General features: G+C 56.3%; 1 protein-coding gene across 3 annotated transcripts in view; it reads right to left on the bottom strand.

The window, feature by feature from the left end:
• cux1a (cut-like homeobox 1a) overlaps positions 1-16,561 on the bottom strand; it is a 116,165-nt gene that overhangs the window by 9,973 nt on the left and 89,631 nt on the right. Inside the window, exons 13-20 of one of the 3 annotated variants that reach the window (XM_066695519.1) lie at positions 15,132-15,180; positions 14,618-14,714; positions 10,902-11,663; positions 7,719-7,799; positions 5,771-5,872; positions 5,149-5,657; positions 3,838-4,164; positions 2,649-2,808 (exon numbers count right to left, since the gene is read on the bottom strand). In XM_066695519.1, the coding sequence (XP_066551616.1) occupies positions 2,649-2,808; positions 3,838-4,164; positions 5,149-5,657; positions 5,771-5,872; positions 7,719-7,799; positions 10,902-11,663; positions 14,618-14,714; positions 15,132-15,180 (2,087 nt within the window). The remainder of the gene's footprint in view (positions 1-2,648; positions 2,809-3,837; positions 4,165-5,148; positions 5,658-5,770; positions 5,873-7,718; positions 7,800-10,901; positions 11,664-14,617; positions 14,715-15,131; positions 15,181-16,561) is intronic. The other 2 variants (XM_066695521.1, XM_066695520.1) reach the window with 2 other exon arrangements.

The raw sequence follows: 16,561 nt of genomic DNA, 5'->3' as shown, positions 1-16,561 counted from the left end.
CTCTTCAGAGTAAAGCACGGAGCGGCTGCTTGGAAATCTGGAGAAATAAATATAAATTTAACTAAACATCCCAACTGCCCTGCTTTGTTTTCATTCCCAGCGGAGAGCGCACACACCTGGAGGCGCGGCACGGTGGAGCTGGCAGGGTGCGTTTGGCATTCAGGAGAGGCGATGCGTTCAGACAGATGAGGGGGCAGCGCGATTTCTTCACACTTAGAAATCAGCACCGGGAGCGGATCGGCTCACACCGCGTCCCCAGGCCGGACCGCCTCTTGTCTCTGCTCCGATCACATGGACGCAGCGTGGGGCTGCCCACCTCCAGGAGCTCCTGAATGCGGGACTGTCAGCGAGTCAGCGCGGAGAGGAGGATTCACTCGGCTGGTGAATTCTGTGTTGCTGTCGCTCTGATTCCTGACACTCTGGGACATCGGTTCTCCTAACCATAAACAAACTCATCCAGAATTAATAGCTTCATCTCCATCTAGACGGTGGAAACAGCTGGTCAGATGGTCCGTCTCTGCTGCGTGAGATCAGTGCCTTATATTGCATTGTTACTTCAATTAAGGAATCAATTAAGCAATTAAGATCTCGGTTGGAACAAAAACCAGCAGGACCTCCGGGACCAGTTTGGGGACCCCCGATTCAGAGCTCTGCTCCCCCACTTCGCGGGTGTGCGAACGCGTGCTGCTGGCCGTGTGCGTGTCACGGTTAATGCACCGCTCCGTCCGCGAGGAGATCTGATTGAGCGGAGCATTAAAAGCCATCACAAGAACATAATATCCTTTTAAACCCCGGCCTGGATTAAGCACACAGGCGAGCTGACACTGACGTTTCTTTTTAACATACAGAGCCATTTTAAAAGCCATTAATTCCCATCTGCTTTTTTTTTGCCAAAGTCCTCCCTCTCATCTATGTATTGCTTTGCCTAATTTGCGATAAAAATTATCGTGGAAGGGTACTTAATGTAGGACAGGGAGTAGAAGCAATCCATCAGGAGAGCGCGCCTGGCTGCGCCCGCGATGGGCCGCTCCGCCTCGGCATTCATCACACGATCCTCCATTATTTGCATATTAATCAGCCAGCGGAGCGTGAGCGTGGAGCGTCACCCAGGGAGGAGAGCGCCGTAATTACCATACATCAGCGCTATGATGGCGTAATTGATTACAGCGGCTCCAGGAGGCCCCAGGGAGACCCCCTCCCCCCCGCCCCAGGCCTGAGCTCTGGCTGTCCTGCTCTGGGATCCGCCTTCACTGGACCTCAGCGCCGCACTGCCTCTCCCTGTGCTGAGACACACGGGCTGGACTCACACAGCGGCCCGATCCCCACGCCACACTGCCCTCTGATCACTCTCTCACACACACAACCTCACAATCTCTCTCTCTCTCCCCCTTCTGCCATTAAGTTACTCATTATGTTTTTACGGGGTCATACGATTATAATTTTCTGCTTTTCTGTTTCATTTGCTTCGTGGACTAGAACTACTGCAATAATAATAAAAAACCTCCCATCTACAGTCCTGGGAGATTTAGTTGTTGTTGCTGCTGTTGTCTCCACTAAGATTCAAAACTCTTTAACATTTCTACCTTCAGGGCCAGAGAAGTAAAAGCACCAATCCTTGCCATGAGGCAGGGAGGTGTCAGAGCAGGACTGTCTGCCCGGTTGTGCCAGCTGTGTCACACCCCCCCCAGCTCCTCCCTCAGTCTGGCAGCGCGTCTCTGAAGCCGACAGCGAAAAGGGCAGCTGCAGGACTGCGGATCCTCGGCCCATTTGTAACTGTCCCCCCGCGCCAGCTGCAGCCAGCGGGCCGCCTGTGAGTAATGGCTGCACTTCAGGTGCCGATATTTCACACCCCCTTCACCACTCAGCACCTCCGCCCTCGTCTCTGATATAATTAGGCCGTTAGCAGGGGCGGGAGATGCGGCCCGCGGTGCCGGGCAGGGCGCTCACACTGAGCTGTGCACGGTGAGGACAGACAGGTTACGTGCCCACTTAAGGAAAAGGATGAGTCTTCAGGTGTGATGAGTTGAAAACTGAAGATACATACATACACACACACACACACACACACACACACACACACACACACATGAATGACTGCAGTGTTGAGCAGCGCGGTGCAGGAATGGCAGGAGAGCGAGACAATGGGGGATGCTGGGGGGCTGGGGGGCAAAGGGGCCTGTGTCCCGCCTCGCAGCCCCGGGGTAATGAGGCACAGTGTGCGCTCGGGGGGAAGGGGAGGGGAATGCTGGGGGGTGATTAATGGCTCTCAGACGGCCAGACAGACAGGGGCAGGCCAGACTCCCGGGGGAGGGGGGGTGCGGTGAGAGACCACAGCTGGACCGCGGAGCAATCATCAATCCACTGTGGACGACCAGTGCTACCAGAGCACGGGGGAGGCCCCACAGACACTGCCACACTCTGCCTGGGGGTCCCGGCCCTGGGGCACGCTGGCCCTCAATCTCAGTGGGGCCCTGGAGGGGTAGGAAGGCAGTGAGGGGGACTCGATCCAGCCTGGGTGCTGCTTAACTAAACTTATTTTAGATGCACTAATTCCCTGAAGGATGGGTCTACTAGGAGAAGTAGGGGGTGCTGGGGCGGGGCGGGGCGGGGGTGGTGGAGGTGTGGTGGGTGCCGGCGGTCAGTCCTACCTTGCGGTTGTCCCTGCAGAGGCAGCACGTTCTGGCCCAGCTCTCCGTTGAGCCACAGCTGCATGCGGATGAAGGGCTCCCGTCCTTTCTGGGTCAGCTTGCTCCAGGGCTTGGGCCGAGACAGCATGTCACTCACACTGCCCTGAGACAGACCCAGCACCTGCACGGGACAGGACAGGTCAGTCACTGAGCACACAGCGCAGCACACGCACATGCACAGCAGCACACGCACAGCAACACATGCACATGGAGACAGCAGGCACAGACACTGACCACAACACAGCCAGAGATCGGCCCGCAGATACACACATACACACACCCAGATACACACACACACACACCCAGATACACACACACACACACACACACACACACACACACACACACACACACCCAGATACACCCAGATACACACACACACACACCCAGATACACACACACACACACACACACACACAGCTGCTCTTTCAAAGCTCCAGAAGGCAGATTTCGGGGGGAAACGCTCTGGCTGAGAATCGCACTGAGACTGAACAAACGGATCTGCATGTCTGGCGTTCTCGCTCTCATGTCTGCCGAACAGGCTTTGTGTTTTTTCTCGTCTGTGCATTGCATAAGACGACCCCCGTAACTGGGACTGGGACACACACAGACATGGTACTTCTTTTAAAGCCACTGAGATTTGAACTTCATTTCCTCTACCATGCACCCCCCACCTGCTGGTTTACAGGCCGGCCTGAACACGAACCGCGGGATCCTTCCCAGTCGGTAACGCCTGGATCTCCTGCATCATTTTAGGACTTGGGTCAACAGAGTGTAGCTGGAGACCCACTGGACACGGGAGAGAGGGCGGCAGGGCGATGGACCCACAGAGAGCTTTAGGAGGTCGGGGTCCAGAGCGGCTGAGTGGGCTCGGGTCGGACACTCGTTATTGCGAGACGTGGCGCTTCAGCCACGGCACTGAAAGAGTCGCTCCTCTTACTGGCTAGTGACACAGCGGCTTCAACCAACCAGACTTCTGTTGGGACGCTGGATTACGGGCTCACTGCGCGGACAGGGCCTAGCAGAACCCCGACTGGCTGGCGGACCCGGGCCGGGAGGGGGATGAGGGAGAGCGGGGGGCTGGGGGAGGGTGAGAAGGACGGGGAGGCGACGGGGGGTTAGTGAGGAGCACGGGACAGCGCCACCGAACCTTTTCTCCAAAGATGCGCTGGCAGATGCCGTTCTTCGCCAGCTTCTCCTTGACCTGCCGCGTCAGCTCGAGGGTGTCCACTTCCTGGTACATGTAGAACTCGTACTGCTCGGGTGTGAGCGGCGCCACCGCGGGCTTGGCGGGCTTGGCCAGAGGCAGCAGCGGCGACGAGGGCAGGGGGCTGCTCTGGGGGGTCTCGCTGCGGCTCGGGCCCTGCAGGCTGAGCTCCGAGCCCTGCGAGAACGGAGACTCGGCGCGCGGCCAGTCCTTCCAGTAGTCCGAGGCGGAGGAGGGGGCGGCCGAGGAGCCGGCCAGCCGGGGAGGCTTCTAACACAGAGACACAGAGAGGCACAGTCAGTCAAGGGCGTCAACCGCGCTGCCGGAGTCTGGCTACAACCGAGACGCCTACAGTGACACAGAGCTGCTGCAGCTACACTGAGACCGACCCGGCTGGGGGGGGCAGTGCTGGGCGGGGTGGCATTCAGGTGGCACACGGATCCCCAGGGTGACGGGACACCCGATGGAGACGTCAGGCTGAGCGCCTCGGCACTGAGCTGCCCGACCAGCCTCTGCTACCGAGATCTGAGCGCGGATCGCTCTGGCTCCGCCCTCATGTTGAAGCCGCTGCGGGTCGGCCACATGGCGCGGGTCGGGCATGTTCTGCGGCGCAGGGAGGGGAGGAGGCTCTCCAGCGAGCCGCTATCTGTCCTCTTCCATCTGGGTTTTACTGAGCACACGACCCGGGCGGCAGCAGAGCGGACGACTTTGCGTGGAAATGCTGGGAGTCCTCGTCTCCTCTTCACTCTGAGGACGGTGATCTCTGACAACCCCTCCAGCACAACCGGTTTACTCCGTCTCTAATAAAGGACGGGAAATCCTGCCCGGCCCGGCCCGGCCCAGCCCAGCCGGCACCGGGACATGGGTGCTTTGCCCACGGTGAGAGCCCACCCGGCCAACTTCCTCAAGTGAAGAAGTCCAAATTCTCAGTTATTTTAACAGAAGTAAAGACACCAGTGTGTGAGAGAGCGAGAGAGAGATGGGACTGCACTATGGTGTGATAAACACCTACAGAAGTGTAAATGAACCCCCCAGCCCGCAGTAACAGTGTGGACTACTGTGGCCCCAGATCCTGGCAGCCTAGTGCTTTACACCGGTCCACAGCTCGTACCCGCAGTGGGTCAAGTCTACATGTTTGACTTCAACCTCTCCCCCAGGCTGAAGGCAGCTCTGCGGCTCTGGGGACCACACTCCTGGCCGGGTCAGGGGGAGCCCATGTTTGTCGGTGGCCGTGCGGCCCGGCGTGGCCCTTACCTCCTTGCTGTCCTCCTGGCTGCGGCTCTCCTCTCCTCCCGGGAGCGGCGTGCTGCGGCGATCCGAGTGCAAGGTGCTCCACCACTGGTCCCTCCAGGAGCCGCCGCCCCGGGTGCCCTCGGAGTTGCGGCTGTGCTTGTGTCCCCCGTCGGCCACGCCCTGCAGCTCCGCGCCGGGCGACTCACTGCTCTCCTTCTTGATGGCGGAGTGGAAGTCAAGGAGGGAGGAGGAGGAAGGCGAGGAGGACGTGGCACTGGGCTTCTTTAGGGACAGGGCCAGCGGGGAGAAGGCTGGCACGCCCCCCAGCCCGTGGGCACCCAGCAGCTTGGGGGGCAGCAGGGACAGGTCGGCCGGCGCGTGCGTGGCCTTGAGGACGGGCTCCAGCGCCGACTGCTGCGCCTCCATCTCACGGCGTGCCTGCTCTAGGATCGAGCGGATGGCGTCGTCAGAGCCGCCGCCGATCCCCGGCGTCACGCTGCTGGAGGTTGGGGGCGGCTGGGAGGGCTCGGCTGAGGAGAAACAACAGGGAGCAGGAGGTTAGGAGGGCCAGGAGAGAGAGAGAGCAGAGCAACGCCTATCCACCCCGGCGGTTCATCGTTCCCACTGCACCCCGGGACCTCACCTGCTTTCTGCACCTGCAGCTCCCTCTTGGCCTGCTCCAGGATGGACTTGATGGCCTCGTCGGAGCCGCTCTCGGGGGTCCGGATCCGTGTCGTGATGTTGCCTGGGGGGAGCGGAGAGAGAGAGCGGAGCGTCAGAAGAGACACACACATGCGCTCACACACACACACACACACACACACACATACAGACACACAGTGAGGATGCAGGGGAGGGGGGGTGTACAGCACTGCAGCCAGGGAGCCCTGAGAGAGGGAGAGAGAGATGGAGAGAGGGGGGTGGGGGGCTCAGAACTGTGACTCAAAGGGCCTCAGTGGAGACGGGCCTGTGTGACTCCTGCGCAGAGACTTGGCCGGGGAGACTTTGCTTAAGGAGCTCGAGGGTTGAGAAGAGACTGAATCAAAAATGGAGATCATGGTTTCTCTGGACTGCGCCCCCCCCAGTGGCAGCCCCCGCGCAGCTCGCCACGCCTCAGATGACAGGAACCGGCCGAGGCAGGTTTGAGACGGGTCTGCGTGGCCGAGGGGGGTTATATACACGGCACCGTCTCCTTGAACGCTCAGTCACTCGGCCTTCAGCGCCGAGACGAGGGGACGTGGTGCGATCACCGACCGGCGACAGCGTCTGAACTGCTCCAATTCATCACCCGGCCGCTCAGGGACGCTCTGTGTGTTCACTGACACAGAGGGCACCAGGACCTGCACAGGGACCTTCAGAACCGCACTAAATCACCTGCCGGGACAAAACTCGTACAGGTGCGACTGAGCTGTGGGAAACGGGTGAAACGCTCAGCTGAGACTCGAACACAGCGGGGCAACATTGAAGGTGTGGAATGAACACACAATGACCTTAGAGCCCCCCGCCCTGCTCCCGGAGAGACCGGCACACCGGGGGGCAGCTCCGTCACTAATCAACCACACCAACACACGCCACTACTGCACGACTCGCAACATGTTTTGCTCCCCTTTGTTTTCCTCCTCTGATCACATGTAACAGCCACCTCATAAATACATATTTCGTGCGTAGGAGTGCGATACTGTGATTTCGCTCTGTGCCAGCTTCACACCACCATTGTTTACACCTACTTCCAGAAAACTGTCCGCAAACTCTGCTCTGGAAACGTACATAAAAAACTGTAAAAAAAGATTCGGAAATCATCACCCTGAGGAAGCAGCTTCGTTCCCTGCAGATACAGGTCATCCTGTGCCAGAAACGCTCGCTGTGAAACAAACGACCGGACACCTTCCACACCGAGCCCACACCGATGCCTCACAATTTCCACACGGCCATACCGCTCCGAGATTTAATTCTCACTCGTGACAGACGCCATTCCAATCCTATTTTTATCACCTTCGATGCAAAACACAGGATGTATATATATATATATATATATCACATTGCTCAGAGTGATCTGGGTGTGCATCTGATATACTTCCCCAAACCACTTCCTGTCTCTCATCGTTCAGTCCTTTTCTGGCAGCAGTGGTGGGATACTTAACAAGCACGGGAAAATAGGAGAAGTGCCTAAAACCTGCCATGCCAGACTAGATCACCAAATAAATGAAACCGTGACGGCAGGACACTCTCGCCGCAGCTCGTTTGTTTACCACACTTTGGGCGCCGATTGACAAACGCTCTCTCTCTTATTTAGTTTTCGGCCTCTATTCCGAAAGGACGGGAACGCCGGCTACTACCACACACTCAGAGAGAGAGAGGGGAGCGCTCCGTTCGCAGTCCTCTACATTACAACCCCTGGGTTTTGCGACGTCACTCTGGGATTAAGAGCTTAGCGCCGGGGGGGCGGGGGGGACGTGCGCGTGCTGCCGGCGGCACCACAGAGACCAGGCCAGAAGCAGAGAGAGAGAGGGAGGTCAGGGCTAGAGCTACAACATCAACGACACAACTTCCACTTCACACTCCAACCACGACAGTGAGGGCAAAGGACAGACCTGGCCGCGAGCCGCCGTCGGAACTGCTCCTTCGCTTCGGAACCTCCTGAAACACTCGGTTCAGGTTCTGGCCTGGGTTCTCTGTTGAAAAACAAGCGGCGACAGATAGAATATGAGTCAGGCGCTGGACTGCTGAATGGGGGGGGCTGTACTTCTGTACCTGCGGTGGACGGGGGAGTTGGGGGGCCAGACGCTGGGGGGCCAGACGCTGGGGCGCCGACACACATCCAGGTCCCAGGCCCTCCTCAACTTTTATAAGCGAATGCTGCCACAGGGCCGAACCCAAGTCTACCGGGTCTCTTTCGCAGCCCTCGCCCGGCCGCTGTCCTCTCAGGGCACAGCGCTGGCAACACGTGGCACCACTGGGCCGCAGCAGAACTCGGAACCGTTCGCGCAGTGGCTCGATTAACCGTGCCACACTGGGCCCTCCTGCATGTGTGGTCTGACTCGCTCTGCTTCTGGTAAACTGCTGTTTGACATGCTAACCTCTGCGCAAACACGACACCCAGGTATCGTCTAAACCTGATTAGAGGAAGTGACACGGGGAAGCGTGACCGTGGTGGGGAGAGATTTTCAGAAGTTCAGAAAATAGAACTGACCAGACAGGAAAGAGAACACGTGAATAAACTGGAGACAAAATAAGCTCAAATTCACACACAGATCTGATAGCCGTTATGAATATATTTATATATAAATATATCTACTTGTTTATCTTCTGGTTTCCAAGTGAAGTGGGGCTGAATGTCAAAGCTATTAATTAAGCCCTGAGCTGCACAGCCATGAGGTACACATCTCTCTCAACTCCAACACGACCCAACGTAGCAGATAATCGGTTAAATAAATCTGGCGAAGTCCAGCCGGGCTGTGTGAACCCCGGTGAGCAGTGTGGGACGACAGGCCTGCTCTCACCGGGACTCTGTGCTGCGCAGGTGTCTCCTAAGCTAAACTGGCTCCTGTATCCCTATGGAAACAACTCCTCTGGCTATTGCAGAACGTGACACCATGGGGTGCAACTAGGGTGTCCACAGCCCCCCAGCCCACTGTCCTGTCCCTGCCTCCCTTATTTGCTTCAACATAGAAATGACTCTGAAGCATAAAAAACATCAAATTGTGTTTATTTTATTTATATATCTATATTTTCTCCGCAGCTGTTTTCTGCAGCTCCTTGCCAAAAGGGTTAAGCCTGGCTGATCCACAGTGTGAAAAGTCACGGTGGCTCGGCCTCCCCTGGGTCAGAGCGAGTCTCAGCCGGCGCGGACGGCACACATGGGTGCCAGGGCTGAGCACCGGCGGCGACGCGGCGCTCGGCTCTGATCCTCCACATCGCCCTTGTGAGCAGGCAGGGAGACTCCCAGCGTGCTCTGGGAAGGGAGGCATCAGACGGGCCGGGGCAAAGCGCCAGAGCGTCCCCTTGAAGCCATTCCAGATGCGCACAATAGACACCCGTATGGGCAGAGAACGCGCTGCTGCAGCCATTATAACACAGCGCAGCAACATCTAGCCAAGAGCAGCGTTTAATTCATCTCCACGTCAGTGCCAAGAGCAGCTGCGTGGTTTTGCCGTTCGTAATTCGGAGAGATGAGACCCGAGAGGCAGTTGAAAGCCCCCGTCAGCCTCACTGTGGTGCCCCGCGGCTGGCACGAAGGAGAGCGGGAGAAGGACAGGGAAGGAAGTCAAATATCCCAGTGTCTCTCCCTCATCCGCCCTCTGTCCTGTCTTCCAGCTCCACACTGAGCGCCACTGAGCTCACCTACCCCTCACTCCATACTGGGGGCACAAGGGCAAACATACAGGCAAGTAAACTGTGACACAATGCCAGCTTTGCTACATTACTGTGCGTATGTATGTGTATGTCTGTGCGTGTGTGTGTGTCTGTCCGTCTCTGTCCGTCCTTCCGTCTGTATATGTGTTTGTATCGGTATGTGAGTGTATCTGTGTATGTATGAGTGTCTCTCTCTCTCTCTCTCTCGGTCTGTGTGTGTTTGTGTGTTTATTCGTGCATCCTCCCCCATTCAGGCTGTAGGAGAATAATTCTAGGATTTTACCAAATTTAGAATTTCTTTCTTTCTTTCTAACATTTGTGTGGGAAGACAACGACCTGCAGGAAAATCACTGTGAAAGTTCTGAGTCTCTGTAAAACCTGATAAACCTTTCAAACTACATCAACACCACGCAGGAAATAGATAAATATATATTTTGCAGTTTCTGGGGGAAAATTCCGTCTGGTAAACAAACCTTGTAATAATCTTTCAACATTAAAGGCGGATGATGGCATTTTGATAAACTTAATTCTTCTCTCAAATAACGAGCATTAATTCTAGTTGCTATTTCTCTCCCGGTAAGATTACAGATTAAGATAACCGATAGCAGGAGATGTCACGCGCTGGATTTACATGTTTAGCGGTGGCGGTACACGCAATATCTCCACCATCGGCCTGATAAATGAGCGACAATTATCGTCTGTATCCATCAGAGGCAGATTAGCAGCTCGAATGCCAGCCCCGCTCACTGCCTGCGCCTCTCACCCCGTGGGTGCCGTTTGAGACCCGCATACACAGAACTGGGTCCGCTCAGAGCACAGCGGCACACAAGGCGGGCGGCCACTTCCCAGTCCAGTCCGGGAGAGCTCTCTGGAGCTGTTGAGAAGATCCCCCCCCTCCCTGAAGCTTCTCCTCTGAGAGCTGGCACTGATACTTACCGCCACGCTTCCTTCACAACAGCCACACGCACTAGTGTGGTGTTAAGTAAAGCTCTCTGAGGGGCCCCCCCGGCCCCTGTGTTAAAGTAGCCCTGAATAACTGCCCCTGAAGTGTACGAATGCTCCTGATATCGGCGTGCTGTGGAAGCGGTTCTGCGGGTAAACTGATGCGGGTGAAAGGTGACCTCTTGCCTAAGGAGCAGGTGTAGTGAGAGCCGAGCGCCGCACAGTGCCGGGCCGGAGCCGAGGGGCCGTGGCCAGAACCCGACTCTACCGCGAGCAACGCTGACTCATACAGTCAGCTGCCGGAGTTTCCTGATTAGAGTCAGACTAGCAGCGAGCGGCTCGTGTGCCTGATGATGTTGTCTGATGGTCTTTTTCTGGGGCTCCCTGATGGAGCTCGGGCCATGCCTGCGGCCCGGCGCGGGGGCAGCTGTGCGGGGGGCTCGGGCGGTCAATGCGGCGGCGGGGGGGGGTGCACTCACCTCTCTGGCGGCCTTGGATGCTGCGCAGGGCCAGGATGTTCTGCTCGTCGGACAGGAACTGCTTCATCTTGTGGAAGGGCTCCTTGCCGCGGATGGTCAGCTTGTTCCAGGGCTTGGGCCGGGCCAGGATCTCGCTCACCGAGCCCTGCGACAGGCCCAGCACGTAGTGGCCGAAGATGCGCTGGCCGATGTTGTGCTTGATGAGCTGCTCCTTCACCTGGCGCGCGATCTCCGCCGTGTCCATGTCCTCGCCCTCCGACGCGCTGCCCGCCCCCTCCGACTGGCTGGGGGACGGCGCCATGCCGTTGACGTCGGGGCTGCCGGCCTGGGGGTGCTGCTGTGGGGGCTGCTGCTGCTGGAGGGGGCTGGCGGACAGGGAGTTGGGGTAGTGGCCGGGGCCGAAGAGCAGGGCGCCGCCCGGGGAGTCCTGCAGGGCCTTGGAGTAGAACGTCTGCATGAGCTGGCGCTGCAGCAGCGAGTTGAGGGCCACCTTGCCGGCCAGAGGGAAGGCGCTGCCGGCGCTGGCCAGGGAGGGGCTGAAGAAGTCCTGCCCGATGCCCGTGGGCGAGAACTGGTGCGTGCCGTTGGCGCTGGAGGCCAGCTCAGCAGCGCCCGTGGCGTTGCCGCCCGCCCCGGCGCCGGAGCGCAGGAGGAGCTGCGAGGAGGGGGGGGGGGAGCCCTGCAGGGTGGCGGCGTTGGCGGTGGCAGGAACGCGCTGCTGGCTCTCCACTGCGGTGTCTTTCCCTTTCCGCCCGGACGCCCCTACAAGAAAGGTCAAACACAATGCATTATGGGGGAGCCAAAAAAATAAAAAGGACAAAAAAAAGTATGTATGTATATAATATAATATATATATTATATAAATACAGTAGAACTACAAAAGATATATAAATAAGTAAAAAATACTAATAATAATCAGCCCAGATTGTTTTAAACCAAATGTTTAAAAATAAATAAAAAAGAAACAATAGTCAGGGCTTGTTTTGAGTGTCCAAGACCCCCCCACAGACAAGACGCCATGCATTTGTGCTTTGTACCTTTCTTGTAAGCAGCAGCCTGGAAAGACAAAGAGCCTAGCATGGTGCCTGTGCCGCCGCCGCCAAACCTGCCGAGAACTATGGAGGGGGGGGGGCTCAGGTGAGTTCAGGCCTAATTGTGTCCCCCCACTCCGCTCGCTCGGTCCCAGCTGAGCCCCCGCAGGAGACGCGGTGACAGGAGCGAGGAGGCCGGCGCCGGGGGTGGGGGGGCAGTGTGAATCAGAAACACTGATAAACAGCCGACTGTCTGCGAGTCCCGGACGCACAGGAGGCTGAGCCGCAGTGAAGGCCGGTGTCTGGCAGGCGTGTTGGTGGTGATCGGAGGCGGCAGCGGCTCCACGGCTACCTGCACACTCCCCCCCCCCCCCCCGTTCACACTGGCGGCTGTGTGGTGATGGGTCTCAGTGTGGGAGGGGGCAGGGTTTACAGTGTGTGCAGTTTTATTAGAGATGTTTTTCCTTTCTTTCTACCGCGGTTTGTCATGAGTCTGGGTCAGGGCAGTTCATTGCGGTTTCAAGACAAAAAGTGACAAAAAGTGAGTAAATGAGAAATGGAAGGTGAAAAAAAAGTCAAAAGGGTTTTTATCCCCTCAGTTCCTAAGAGTCACAGTCTGTATTGAAGAAAAATGGCATCCCAAGGAGGAAGAGAAAAAAAAATGTCCATTGAAATCAAAGTCTCAAATGTGTTACAAAAAGCTCTTGAGTGGATGAGAGAGATTGCACAGCGCTGCCGGGGCACAGAGCTGTCTGTCTGACCAGGACAAGCACAAGAGATTGCACAGTTTGCCACATTAACCAACCCGGTAACCAGAGAATGTATATTCTAAAAAGATAAATACTTAAAAACCCAAATCTGCTCTGCTCTGGGTAACCAGGTTGTAACCTAGTGCTTAGGAAGGTCCTTCTCTATGATACAAGGTAAAAATCACACAGACACACACTCACACTTAAAAAAAAAAACAACAACAAACAATGAACCATATAGAGGACATCGCACCTCGGGGTTTGAACGAGGCCCTGGGCCGGCTGCTCTACCAGAGAAGCGTGTTTCGTGCCAGACCAGCTCTAAAGACCCTGCCGATGCCACCCCCTTCCCTGTCCGGCGATGCCATCCCACACCGCATTCCATCTAAGCCTCCCATTGCCCCTGGGGAGTCTCGGGTATCTCTATGGACTTCATATCCCCCCCGCCCCCCAAGGAGAAACGATCAAACAGTTGGTTCTTAAACGGGCCGAGTGCCAATAAGCCAATAAGGTCTCAGCCGGAGCGGGGGGGCAGTGCTGGCAGGCGGAGCGGAGCTGCAGACGCCCGAAAATAACATCGCTGAAAGCATGAATAATGAATGAGAACAAACCACAGAGCCATGTAGGGAGCTGCAGTACAAGGCTTCCTACCAGCTGACGCAGCAATGAGGGCCCGGCGCACGCTGCGCTGCCAGGGAGCGGGGGTGTCAGAGACGGGCATCCTGCCGAGATCAGAGGATGCCCGTCCGGCACAGACAGAGCCACCGCACTGGTTAGATCAGCCAGTCAAACACACACACACTGACTGCTGAGACACCGAGCATTACAAACCCAAAACGGTGTTGAAAGCGTCGAGGTTGTGCAGACGGACGAATCGTGACCGGAGTGAACTGGTGGTGAGACCGGCAGGAAGAACTGCGTGAAAAATACGGACGCCAGCCTCATCATTTATCATTATCATTCTTCTTTGTTAGCTGTTGTTGCCGGGAAGGATATTTAAATATTTAAATCTCACTCTATTTAAGCCAGTCCTGGAGCAAATCCCTGTGACATTTCAAACCCATTCAGACAGAAAGGGCAGACTGGGAAGCCGGGGCATGGGGGGGGAATTCATTTTCATACCCCCCCCACCCCTGGCAGAGCGTGGCGCAGGGCAGAGCGGCCAGGAAGGACACAGGCTGACCTTAACGCTGGACAGCCTACAACCAGCCCCGACACGACCTGACTGTGAGGCGCACAGTTATCCCAGGCCACACAGACGGGTTTCTTCTCCCGTTTAAATAAATTCTCCCACTGACGGTTTGCATGTTCTTGGTGGTTTTGAAAGGTTACACAAAGACAGGCTGCGTTTCTCTTCCACGGAGAAGGAGCTGACGCCCCCTCCCTCCCAAAGACACACACACACACTCCCCCTCCCGCCTTCCAACCAAACACACACAAAAGCACAGAAATGTGAGCATCTCGGACTCTTTTTTGTCACCCAAAACACTCCGGTCAAATCCTCCCGAAGGAAATAACCCCCCTCTCTAGTTAAACGCGTCCATCTCGGCGGCTCAGGCCCGCAGTGTGGGTCGCTGTTGCCCTGCGTGTTGTGAGGGACGTCCCTCCCCAGGTGTGTGACTGGGATTGTGTTGATGGATCAGGAGGACAGCCATGACACCCACAGTGGGCCCATCTTAGCAGACTCTGACTTGTGTGCTCAATAACGGGCAGAGCTGGGAAGGGCCCCCACTCAGGACTGGACACTGGAGTGTGAGAGGTCGTGTGTGTGGATTATTGTGCTCAGTAAGGACCACAGGTCTCCCGCTTCCGAGTCTTTAGCGACTGAGACGCTCCTGATATCAATGACCTGCTCCTGTGAGGTGTGTGTGTGTGTGTGTGGTGTGGGTGAGGGGGTGTGTGTGGAGGTGCCCCCCACCCCCGGGTCGGGACTCACCGCTCAGCTCGCTGCTGGCGATGCGCAGGCTAGCACTCTCGGACTGCAGCGCGCGGTTCTTCTCCAGCAGCAGAACTTCCAGGGGCTTGGAGGAGTCCTGGGGAACGGGGGGGCAGAGAGTCAGGGCACAGTCTCCCACAGGGCTCACCCCCCTACAGCCCGGGCACTGCGTAAGACTGTCTCCCACCGCAGAGCTGGAGTAGCGCCCTCATCTCACTGTCACAGCGAGTGACGGCATGCTGCCCGGAGGCACAGCTCAGCACGGCAGGCATAGATATAACATACACATAACATGTAACAACACTAATCATAACTTCAATTCGAAAGCACACAATAAATAGACACACAAATCAACAGAGGCATAAACAGATAATTAAAGTGCATCTACTCAATTATTCACAGTTAATTCTGGAAACTAAATTACATCCTCCATATAGTGCCTGGCATGAATAACGCTGGATGAGAGGGATGGGACAGGGTGGCCGGTGGGGTTGCCAGAGCGCGGTGTCCGTACCTGTGCCGTGGATCCCTCAGATGGTCCAAACTCCATGGACTTCAGAATACTGCGGAGAAGAACAACAGCCCGTTACGACCGGCACAGGGCACCGCTCGGCCGGCCTGCAGCCTCAGCCTGTGCCGTAACCCAGGCTGCCTAACGATGCCCGGCATCCCACAAGCCCCTGCACACAGACGAGCCCCTGCACACAGACGAGCCCCTGCACACAGACGAGCCCCCCGCACCGCGCTGACCGCCCCAGGTAACCAAGCTCTCAGCGGGGGATGCAAATCCCCGAATAATTTCACTTAAACTAAAATCAAATGAGTTTAATTACGATTTCACCGCTGAAAAGGTTATTCAAATGATTCGATCCCTGTGGACGTTTACCAAATGTTTACCCCACCCCCCGCCACACAACAGAACAAAACCGCGACTCTGTAAGAAGCGCCGCTGGAGACAGAGCCCCGTCTGAAGCTTCATACGTTCTCAGCCACACAAAGCAAAGCGCTCTTCAAGACCACTTACCCGTTCCTAGAAAACGCTTGTCAACAAATCTAATGATGTGTTCAAACGCAACACACAGTATGTCAGCCTGACTGGAGGTATTAGCCAAATGCAGAAATCAATTGGTACGTAAACAAACAGCGTGTTTTCGGGGGGCAGGGGGCAGCGCGGCGCACGGTGCCGAGCGCAGATCAGCGCTGGTTATTGTCAAACGAGCCGCAGACTGACAGGCGAGCGATCGAGTCTCATCCAGCTGGAAAGACTTTGATTTAGGCTTTTAAGCAAATGTGTCTCTGTTTGAAGCCGACTGTTTGTTTTCTAAACAAGGGAGACAAATCGCTTAAGATTCACATCATCTGTTTCACTTTGGTTCCTCAGTTGACAAATAAAAGACTCTTTAAAGATGCGATTCAGACGTGGTTATTCGGGGAGGTGAAGGAAGACGTTGGGAAGCAGCGCTGGCTGCAGATTTCTCACTTTTTCATCATCTCCGCTGCCATGGGCTCACCCTCATCTCGTGACACCGATAACAGTCACCATCAGGACCCAAAACTCAAGATCACTGTACAAACACAGGCACAGAGGAACCGACACCGCTGTGACTCCACTGCCGGAGTAATCGCACCAGAAACGAGCTCAGGACTCCACAGGCAGCTTGGGCACCGTCAACACAGACCAGCTGAAGACGCACGGTTTCATATACTGGGTTTAACATGGTCTTCACAAAATGAAAAATACACAAACGCATTAACGGAAAGAAAATGGAGCAGAAACCACCCTGCCTGGTGCTTAATCAGCTCCAATCTCTTTGCGTCGCAACCGATACCCAGTCCGCCGGCAGCAGGACGCTCTCATCTCGCTATGTCAACAGAGCTCTGCCCACCCCATGCAGAGGAGAGCAGATATGGGAGAGAAACCTCTACCCCACCGCCCCCGGCCAG

The sequence above is a fragment of the Amia ocellicauda genome, chromosome 22 (genome assembly GCF_036373705.1).
Source record: "Amia ocellicauda isolate fAmiCal2 chromosome 22, fAmiCal2.hap1, whole genome shotgun sequence".
NCBI lineage: Eukaryota > Metazoa > Chordata > Actinopteri > Amiiformes > Amiidae > Amia > Amia ocellicauda.
This window is presented reverse-complemented; position numbering and strand designations above follow the sequence as displayed.